General features: G+C 48.2%; 1 protein-coding gene across 1 annotated transcript in view; it reads left to right on the forward strand.

Annotated features, from left to right (window-relative positions):
* Positions 1-8,708, forward strand: part of LOC144954944 (transcription factor 7-like 2) — a gene marked incomplete at its 5' end in the record, with an annotated part of 28,099 nt that extends 19,391 nt beyond the window's left edge. Inside the window, 2 exon segments of the mRNA XM_078885310.1 lie at positions 5,541-5,570; positions 8,561-8,708. Of these exon segments, the coding sequence (XP_078741436.1) occupies positions 5,541-5,547 (7 nt within the window).
* Positions 8,709-10,667: the final 1,959 nt, after the last annotated feature.

Genomic DNA, 10,667 nt, shown 5'->3' on the forward strand with positions numbered 1-10,667 from the left:
TAGTGTAGTGTATAGTGTAGTGTATAGTGTAGTGTATAGTGTAGTGTGTAGTGTAGTGTGTAGTGTAGTGTATAGTGTAGTGTATAGTAGTGTAGTGTGTAGTGTGTAGTGTATAGTGTAGTGTATAGTGTAGTGTATAATGTAGTGTGTAGTGTAGTGTATAGTGTAGTGTGTAGTGTAGTGTATAGTGTAGTGTATAGTAGTGTGTAGTGTAGTGTATAGTGTAGTGTATAGTGTAGTGTGTAGTGTAGTGTATAGTAGTGTGTAGTGTAGTGTATAGTGTAGTGTATAGTAGTGTATAGTGTAGTGTATAGTGTAGTGTATAGTGTAGTGTGTAGTGTATAGTGTAGTGTGTAGTGTAGTGTATAGTGTAGTGTATAGTGTAGTGTATAGTGTAGTGTGTAGTGTGTAGTGTATAGTGTAGTGTGTAGTGTAGTGTGTAGTGTATAGTGTAGTGTATAGTGTAGTGTATAGTGTAGTGTATAGTGTAGTGTAGTGTATAGTGTAGTGTAGTGTATAGTGTAGTGTGTAGTGTATAGTGTAGTGTATAGTGTAGTGTATAGTGTAGTGTATAGTGTAGTGTATAGTGTAGTGTATAGTGTAGTGTATAGTGTAGTGTAGTGTATAGTGTAGTGTAGTAGTGTAGTGTATAGTGTAGTGTATAGTGTAGTGTATAGTGTAGTGTATAGTGTAGTGTATAGTGTAGTGTATAGTGTAGTGTAGTGTATAGTGTAGTGTAGTAGTGTAGTGTATAGTGTAGTGTATAGTGTAGTGTATAGTGTAGTGTATAGTGTAGTGTATAGTGTAGTGTAGTGTATAGTGTAGTAGTGTATAGTGTAGTGTATAGTGTAGTGTATAGTAGTGTATAGTGTAGTAGTAGTGTATAGTGTAGTGTATAGTGTAGTGTGTAGTGTAGTGTATAGTAGTGTAGTGTATAGTGTAGTGTATAGTGTAGTGTATAGTGTAGTGTATAGTGTAGTGTATAGTAGTGTAGTGTATAGTGTAGTGTATAGTGTAGTGTATAGTGTAGTGTATAGTGTAGTGTATAGTGTAGTGTATAGTGTAGTGTATAGTAGTGTAGTGTATAGTGTATAGTGTAGTGTATAGTGTAGTGTATAGTGTAGTGTATAGTGTAGTGTATAGTGTAGTGTATAGTAGTGTAGTGTATAGTGTATAGTGTAGTGTATAGTGTAGTGTATAGTGTAGTGTATAGTGTAGTGTATAGTGTAGTGTATAATGTAGTGTATAGTGTAGTGTATAGTGTAGTGTATAGTGTAGTGTATAGTGTAGTGTATAGTGTAGTGTATAATGTAGTGTATAGTGTAGTGTATAGTGTAGTGTATAGTGTAGTGTATAGTGTAGTGTATAGTAGTGTAGTGTATAGTGTAGTGTATAGTGTAGTGTATAATGTAGTGTATAGTGTAGTGTATAGTGTAGTGTATAGTGTAGTGTATAATGTAGTGTATAATGTAGTGTATAGTAGCGTAGTGTATAGTGTAGTGTATAATGTAGTGTATAGTAGCGTAGTGTATAGTGTAGTGTATAATGTAGTGTATAGTAGCGTAGTGTATAGTATAGTGTATAGTGTAGTGTATAGTGTAGTGTATAATGTAGTGTATAATGTAGTGTATAGTAGCGTAGTGTATAGTGTAGTGTATAGTGTAGTGTATAATGTAGTGTATAGTAGCGTAGTGTATAGTGTAGTGTATAGTGTAGTGTATAATGTAGTGTATAGTAGCGTAGTGTATAGTATAGTGTATAGTATAGTGTATAGTGTAGTGTATAATGTAGTGTATAATGTAGTGTATAGTAGCGTAGTGTATAGTGTAGTGTATAGTGTAGTGTATAATGTAGTGTATAGTAGCGTAGTGTATAGTGTAGTTTATAATGTAGTGTATAGTAGCGTAGTGTATAGTGTAGTGTATAATGTAGTGTATAGTAGCGTAGTGTATAGTGTAGTGTATAGTGTAGTGTATAATGTAGTGTATAGTAGTGTATAGTGTAGTATATAGTGTAGTGTATAATGTAGTGTATAGTAGCGTAGTGTATAGTGTAGTGTATAATGTAGTGTATAATGTAGTGTATAATGTAGTGTATAATGTAGTGTATAATGTAGTGTATAGTAGCGTAGTGTATAGTGTAGTGTATAATGTAGTGTATAATGTAGTGTATAATGTAGTGTATAGTAGCGTAGTGTATAATGTAGTGTATAATTTAGTGTATAATGTAGTGTATAGTAGCGTAGTGTATAGTGTAGTGTATAATGTAGTGTATAGTAGCGTAGTGTATAGTGTAGTGTATAGTGTAGTGTATAATGTAGTGTATAGTAGTGTATAGTGTAGTATATAGTGTAGTGTATAATGTAGTGTATAGTAGCGTAGTGTATAGTGTAGTGTATAATGTAGTGTATAATGTAGTGTATAGTAGCGTAGTGTATAATGTAGTGTATAATGTAGTGTATAATGTAGTGTATAGTAGCGTAGTGTATAATGTAGTGTATAATGTAGTGTATAATGTAGTGTATAGTAGCGTAGTGTATAGTGTAGTGTATAGTGTAGTGTATAGTAGCGTAGTGTATAGTGTAGTGTATAGTGTAGTGTATAATGTAGTGTATAGTAGCGTAGTGTATAGTGTAGTGTATAGTGTAGTGTATAATGTAGTGTATAGTAGTGTATAGTGTAGTGTATAATGTAGTGTATAATGTAGTGTATAGTAGCGTAGTGTATAATGTAGTGTATAATGTAGTGTATAATGTAGTGTATAGTAGCGTAGTGTATAATGTAGTGTATAATAGCGTAGTGTATAATGTAGTGTATAGTAGTGTAGGATAGTAGTGTAGTATATAATGTAGTGTATAGTAGCGTAGTGTATAATGTAGTGTATAGTAGCGTAGTGTATAGTAGTGTAGTGTATAGTGTAGTGTATAATGTAGTGTATACTAGCGTAGTGTATAGTGTAGTGCACGCTTGCAGGACACATTCCCACTCGCTTTTCCCGTGATGTGTGTGTCTCCCTCGTGGCTAGCAGCAGTGCCAGGGTTTACACACTTCACTACGAACCCAGCGACGTGGGTTCAATACCCGGCCAGGGATAATAGAATTGGTGAGTGAGAATCGATCAGGCCCAGGCATTGATCACAACCCCCACACACTCCATCCCACACATCCGTTCCATTCACCCACCCTGTGAGATGTTGACTACCTCGCCTGGTCTACAGGAGGTCGTGGGTTCGATCCCGGACCCTGTGAGATGTTGACTACCTCGCCTGGTATAAGGGAGGTCCTGGGTTCGATCCCAGACCCTGTGAGATGTTAACTACCTCGCCTGGTCTACAGGAGGTCGTGGGTTCGATCCCAGACCCTGTGAGATGTTGACTACCTCGCCTGGTCTACAGGAGGTCGTGGGTTCGATCCCAGACCCTGTGAGATGTTGACTACCTCTCCTGGTCTACAGGAGGTCGTGGGTTCGATCCCAGACCCTGTGAGATGTTGACTACCTCGCCTGGTCTACAGGAGGTCGTGGGTTCGATCCCGGACCCTGTGAGATGTTGACTACCTCGCCTGGCCTACAGGAGGTCGTGGGTTCGATCCCGGACCCTGTGAGATGTTGACTACCTCGCCTGGTCTACAGGAGGTCGTGGGTTCGATCCCAGTCCCTGTGAGATGTTGACTACCTCGCCTGGTCTACAGGAGGTCGTGGGTTCGATCCCAGACCCTGTGAGATGTTGACTACCTCTCCTGGCCTACAGGAGGTCGTGGGTTCGATCCCAGACCCTGTGAGATGTTGACTACCTCTCCTGGCCTACAGGAGGTCGTGGGTTCGATCCCAGACCCTGTGAGATGTTGACTACCTCGCCTGGTCTACAGGAGGTCGTGGGTTCGATCCCAGACGCTGTGAGATGTTAACTACCTCGCCTGATCTACAGGAGGTCGTGGGTTCGATCCCGAACCCTGTGAGATGTTGACTACCTCGCCTGGTATAAGGGAGGTCCTGGGTTCGATCCCAGACACTGTGAGATGTTGACTACCTCGCCTGGTCTACAGGAGGTCGTGGGTTCGATCCCGGACCCTGTGAGATGTTGACTACCTCGCCTGGCCTACAGGAGGTCGTGGGTTCGATCCCAGACCCTGTGAGATGTTGACTACCTCGCCTGGTCTACAGGAGGTCGTGGGTTCGATCCCAGAAACTGGGAGATGTTGACTACCTCGCCTGGCCTACAGGAGGTCGTGGGTTCGATCCCAGACCCTGTGAGATGTTGACTACCTCGCCTGGTCTACAGGAGGTCGTGGGTTCGATCCCAGACCCTGTGAGATGTTGACTACCTCGCCTAGTATAAGGGAGGTCCTGGGTTCGATCCCGGACCCTGTGAGATGTTGACTACCTCGCCTGGTCTACAGGAGGTCGTGGGTTCGATCCCAGACACTGTGAGATGTTGACTACCTCGCCTGGTCTACAGGAGGTCGTGGGTTCGATCCCAGACACTGTAAGATGTTGACTACCTCGCCTGGTATAAGGGAGGTCGTGGGTTCGATCCCAGACCCTGATGAGATGTTGACTACCTCGCCTGGTCTACAGGAGGTCGTGGGTTCGATCCCGGACCCTGTGAGATGTTGACTACCTCGCCTGGTCTACAGGAGGACGTGGGTTCGATCCCGGACCCTGTGAGATGTTGACTACCTCGCCTGGTCTACAGGAGGCCGTGGGTTCGATCCCAGACCCTGTGAGATGTTGACTACCTCGCCTGGTCTACAGGAGGTCGTGGGTTTGATCCCGGACCCTGTGAGATGTTGACTACCTCGCCTGGTCTACAGGAGGTCGTCAGTTTGATCCCAGACCCTGTGAGATGTTGACTACCTCGCCTGGTCTACAGGAGGTCGTGGGTTCGATCCCAGTCCCTGTGAGATGTTGACTACCTCGCCTGGTCTACAGGAGGTCGTGGGTTCGATCTCAGTCCCTGTGAGATGTTGAGTACCTCGCCTGGTCTACAGGAGGTCCTGAGTATCAGGGGAGGTAGTCAACATTTGCAAGCCGGAGTGTTATGGGTCTCTTTGAGTATAGGTCTTTATGGGTTTCTATGGGTCTCTTTGGGTTTCTATAGGATCTATATGGTTATATGGGTCTCTGTGGGTGTCTGTGGGTCAATGTGTGTCTCTCTGAGTCTCTGTGGGTCTCTGTGAGTCTCTGTGGTTCTCTGTGAGTCTGTGTGAGTCTCTGTGGGTCTCTGTGGGTCTATGTGAGTCTATGTGGGTCTCTGTGAGTCTCTGTGGGTCACTGTGGGTCTCTGTGGTTCTCTGTGAATCTCTGTGAGTGTCTGTGGGTCTCTGTGGGTGTCTGTGGGTCGCTGTGGGTCACTGTGGGTCTCTGTGGGTCTCTGTGGGTCTCTGTGAGTCTCTATGGGTCTCTATGAGTCTCTGTGAATCTCTGTGGGTCTCTGCGAGTCTCTGAGTCTTTTTGGGTCTCTATGAGTCAATAACAAATGCAATATATACTCAGCATCTGTGTGTGTGTCTGGGCGTGTGTCCGTGTGTGTCTGTGTGCAGTCTTTGAATCTGGAAGGTTTGGAATTGATGGTAAATATTCACACAGACACACACGGACACAGACACACAGACACACACACAGACACACACAGACACACAACAACAACCGCCATTCGCCACTAAGTGGCGGTGACGTCACCACGACGCTTGTGCCAGGCCATGTGCACCTTGAAGCCACGTGAAGTGTCGAACGCCTGCTGGCAGGAGGTCACGGGGCAGACCCAGCAGGTGCCACGGGTCGACTGACCGAGATGACCGAGACGACTGGCTGATGCACCACTTGTGCCCCCTACTGTGCCAACTTGCTGTGCTTTAGCCACCCGGCGCTCCGCTCGTTGTTGTGAGCGTCGCTCCTCCGCCCTCCGTTGTTGTTGGAGGGCGACTGCCTCCAACTGCCCAGTAGCGTCCTTCACGAGCCTCCTCCACAGAGTCCGATCTTGACACCGCTGGTACCAGTCATCGGCAAGTCCACTCAGCTCCACGTCCTCCTGTACCACATCACTCCATCTCTTCTCTAGCCCGTGCCGCGCCCGTTCAGCCCGCTCGATCCGGCCGAACAAAAGCTGTTTAGGCATGCGGTGGCTGGGCATGCGGGCTACATGACCCAGCCAACGCAGCCTTGCCTGCCAGAGGAGCTCACCGATGGGACTTTGCCCAGATCTTTCAAGGATTTGTGAGCTCCTCACACAATCCAGCCTGCAGGTTAAACCCAGGATGGATCGTAGGCAGGCCAGCCTAAATGTTTCCAACCGGCGAAGATGCTCCATTAAGGGGGTCCACGTTTCGCAAGCGTAGAGAAGGGAGGGAATGACCATGGCCGAGAAGACCTGAAGCTTCGTACGGAGCGACAGACCAGGTAGCTTCCACACAGCGTTACGCAACCGATGAAAAGATATTGCCGCTCGACTGATTCGGAGCGAGACCTCTGCTGTTAAACTGGAGCCGGTCATAAGCACACTGCCCAGGTATGGGAAACTCTCCACTCTCTCCACAACTGCCCCATCACCGATTGGGAGTTGTGGGGGTGGAGTGTCCGATGGTACAAAATACCCAGGCAGGTGCTTAGTTTTGGTGGGGCTGATGGTAAGGCCCCACCTCTTAGTGGCACGCTCCAGTCTCAGCAGCAGCGTCTCCAACTCCTCCTCTGAGTGAGCAGCAATTACCAGATCATCGGCATGCATAACGTGGTTGACCAATAGGGAGCCATCCCTTGATCGCACCCAGGCATCGATCAGCCTCCTATATTGTATCTGTACCAGATGGAGATTCCCCCGGTACAGCTATCGAAGGCTTCACGAACTACGCAGTCAAAATAGATGTTAAATAATGTTGGAGCCAGAGGACATCCCTGTCGCACCCCAAGGTGTACAGGGAAAGGCTCTGACTCCCGGCCACGTAGTTTTACCCGGGCCCACTCACCATCATGAAGGTCCTTAATGATCGTGAGCAGAGGGTCAGGGACTCCGAAAGCACGAAGAACAACCCAGAGCCCAGGCCTACTGATGGTATCATATGCCTTGACCAGGTCAATAAAGCAGAGATGTAGGTCTTGTTGGAATTCCCTACACCTCTGCTGTAGCAGACGGACAGAAAATATGGCATCTGTGCAGGACCGCCCTTTCCTGAAACCGCATTGGGGCTCCGCAAGCCTCTCCTCAGCGTGCCTGGCAAGGTGATGTTGAATAATCCTTGCCAGGACCTTTCCCGGCCTCACACTGAGGAGTGAGATGCCCCTGTAGTTGTTACAGTCTGTGCGGTCCCCCTTCTTAAAGAGGGGGACCACCAGGGCATCCTTCCAATCCTGCGGAACCCGTTCAGTGGTCCAGACTGTTGTTATGATGTCATGTAGGGCAGTCTGTGCACAAACGCCACCCTCCCTCAGCATTTCGCTTGGGAGATCATCTCTGCCCGGTGCCTTTCCTGGTCTCAGACTCCGGATCGCCCTCAGTACTTCCTCAACAGATGGCACCTCAGCCAGCCACTCACAGGGGGTGACTTCCTCCAATATTTGAGGCACCGCAGCCTCAGCAGGGTCATCCCCACTTTGTGCCACGATGTTTTCCTGGCTGAGGGATTTCCCCTCCCCCAGGACCTTCACAGGAATGCTCAGCAAATCTGCGAACCTGTTCCTGGGGGTCGGAGATTGGATCACCGTGTTTTCCCCCTAATGACGGTAATAGGTGTGGCGCTACAGGTTACTTTTTTGATGGAGTTCAATAGGGATTTGTGATCGCGGGCCACTGAGGCAGACACACACACACAGACACACACACACAGACACACACACACAGACACACACACACAGACACACACACACAGACACACACACACAGACACACACACACAGACACACACACACAGACACACACACACAGATACCACCATCATAACCATCACAACCACCACCATCATCACCATCACCATCATCAAAACTTAAACAGTCTGCGTCTCTGTCTGTCTCTCTCTGTGTCTGTGTCTTTGTTTCTCTATGTGTCTCTCTCTGTCTCTCCGTGTCTCTGTCTCTCCGTGTCTCTGTGTCTGTCTCTCTGTGTCTGTGTCTCTGTGTCTGTCTCTCTGTGTCTGTCTCTCTGTGTCTGTCTCTCTGTGTCTGTCTCTCTGTTTCTGCCTCTCTGTGTCTCTGTCTCTCTGTCTCTGTGTCTCTGTGTCTCTCTCTTTCTACGTCTGTGTCTGTGTCTCTGTGTCTGTGTCTCTCTCTGTGTCTCTGTCTGTGTCTGTGTCTCTGTCTGTGTCTCTGTCTGTGTCTCTCTCTGTGTCTGTGTCTCTGTGTCTCTCTCTGTGTCTCTGTGTCTGTGTCTCTCTCTGTGTCTCTCTCTGTGTCTCTCTCTGTGTCTCTCTCTGTGTCTCTCTCTGTGTCTCTGTCTGTGTCTGTGTCTCTCTCTCTGTGTCTCTCTCTGTGTCTTTCTCTGTGTCTCTGTGTATCTCTCTCTCTGTGTCTCTCTCTGTGGCTGTGTCTCTGTGTCTCTGTGTCTCTGTGTCTGTGTCTCTGTCTGTGTCTGCAGGCAGTAAATCCCTCAACTTGTGCACGATGACCCCCTAGTCCGGGACGAGAGAGCCACCAGCAAACCTCCACAACCATCACACACACACAGACACACACACACAGACACACACACACACAGACACACACACACACACAGACACACACACACACAGAGACACACACACACAGACACACACACACACAGACACACACACACACACAGACACACACACACAGACACACACACACAGACACACAGACACACACACACAGACACACACACACACAGACACAGACACAGACACACACACACAGCACAGACACACACACAGACACACACACACAGCACAGACATACACACAGACACACAGACACAGCTTACACACACACACAGACACACACAGACACACACACAGACACACACAGACAGCGTACACACACACACACAGTCACACAGACACACACACACAGACACACACATACAGACACATACACACACACAGCTTCATCCATAGTCCAGTGTGGTGGTGAGTCTATGGGTCTCTGTGTAGTGGTGAGTCTATGGGTCTCTGTGTAGTGAGTCTATGGGTCTCAGTGGTGAGTCTATGGGTCTCTGTGTGGTGGTGAGTCTATGGGTCTCTGTGCGGTGAGTCTATGGGTCTCTGTATGGTGGTGAGTCTATGGGTCTCTGTGTGGTGGTGAGTCTATGAGACCCATAGACTCACCACCACACTGAAACCCATAGACTCACTACACAGAGACCCATAGACTCACAGCACAGAGACCCATAGACTCACCACTGAGACCCATAGACTCAGCACACAGAGACCCACAGACTCACCACAGAGACCCATAGACTCACCACACAGAGACCCACAGACTCACCACACAGAGACCCACAGACTCATCACACAGAGACCCATAGACTCACCACACAGAGACCCATAGACTCACCACACAGAGACCCACAGAGACCCATAGACTCACCACACAGAGAGCCACAGACTCACCACACAGAGACCCACAGACTCACCACACAGAGACCCAAAGACTCACCACACAGAGAGCCACAGACTCACCACACAGAGACCCATAGACTCACCACACAGAGACCCACAGACTCACCACACAGAGACCCAAAAACTCACCACACAGAGACCCACAGACTCACCACACAGAGACCCACAGACTCACCACACAGAGACCCACAGACTCACCACACAGAGACCCACAGACTCACCACACAGAGACCCATAGACTCACCACCACACAGAGACCCACAGACTCACCACACAGAGACCCACAGACTCACCACACAGAGAGCCACAGACTCACCACACAAAGACCCAAAGACTCACCACACAGAGACCCACAGACTCACCACGCAGAGACCCACAGACTCACCACACAGAGACCCATAGACTCACCACACAGAGACCCACAGACTCAGCACACAGAGACCCATAGACTCACCACACAGAGACCCATAGACTCACCACACAGAGACCCACAGACTCACCACACAGAGACCCACAGAGACCCATAGACTCACCACACAGAGACCCATAGACTCACCACACAGAGACCCACAGACTCACCACACAGAGACCCACAGACTCACCACACAGAGACCCACAAACTCACCACACAGAGACCCACAGACTCACCACACAGAGACCCACAGACTCACCACACAGAGACCCACAGACTCACCACACAGAGAGCCACAGACTCACCACACAGAGACCCACAGACTCACCACACAGAGACCCACAGACTCACCACACAGAGACCCACAGACTCACCACACAGAGACCCACAGACTCACCACACAGAGACCCACAGACTCACCACACAGAGACCCATAGACTCACCACACAGAGACCCACAGACTCACCACACAGAGACCCACAGACTCACCACACAGAGACCCACAGACTCACCACACAGAGACCCACAGACTCACCACACAGAGACCCACAGACTCACCACACAGAGACCCACAGACTCACCACACAGAGACCCACAGACTCACCACACAGAGACCCATAGACTCACCACACAGAGACCCACAGACTCACCACACAGAGACCCATAGACTCACCACTATACAGACACTAATAGAC

The sequence above is a fragment of the Lampetra fluviatilis genome, unplaced genomic scaffold, assembly GCF_964198595.1.
Source record: "Lampetra fluviatilis unplaced genomic scaffold, kcLamFluv1.1 SCAFFOLD_727, whole genome shotgun sequence".
NCBI lineage: Eukaryota > Metazoa > Chordata > Hyperoartia > Petromyzontiformes > Petromyzontidae > Lampetra > Lampetra fluviatilis.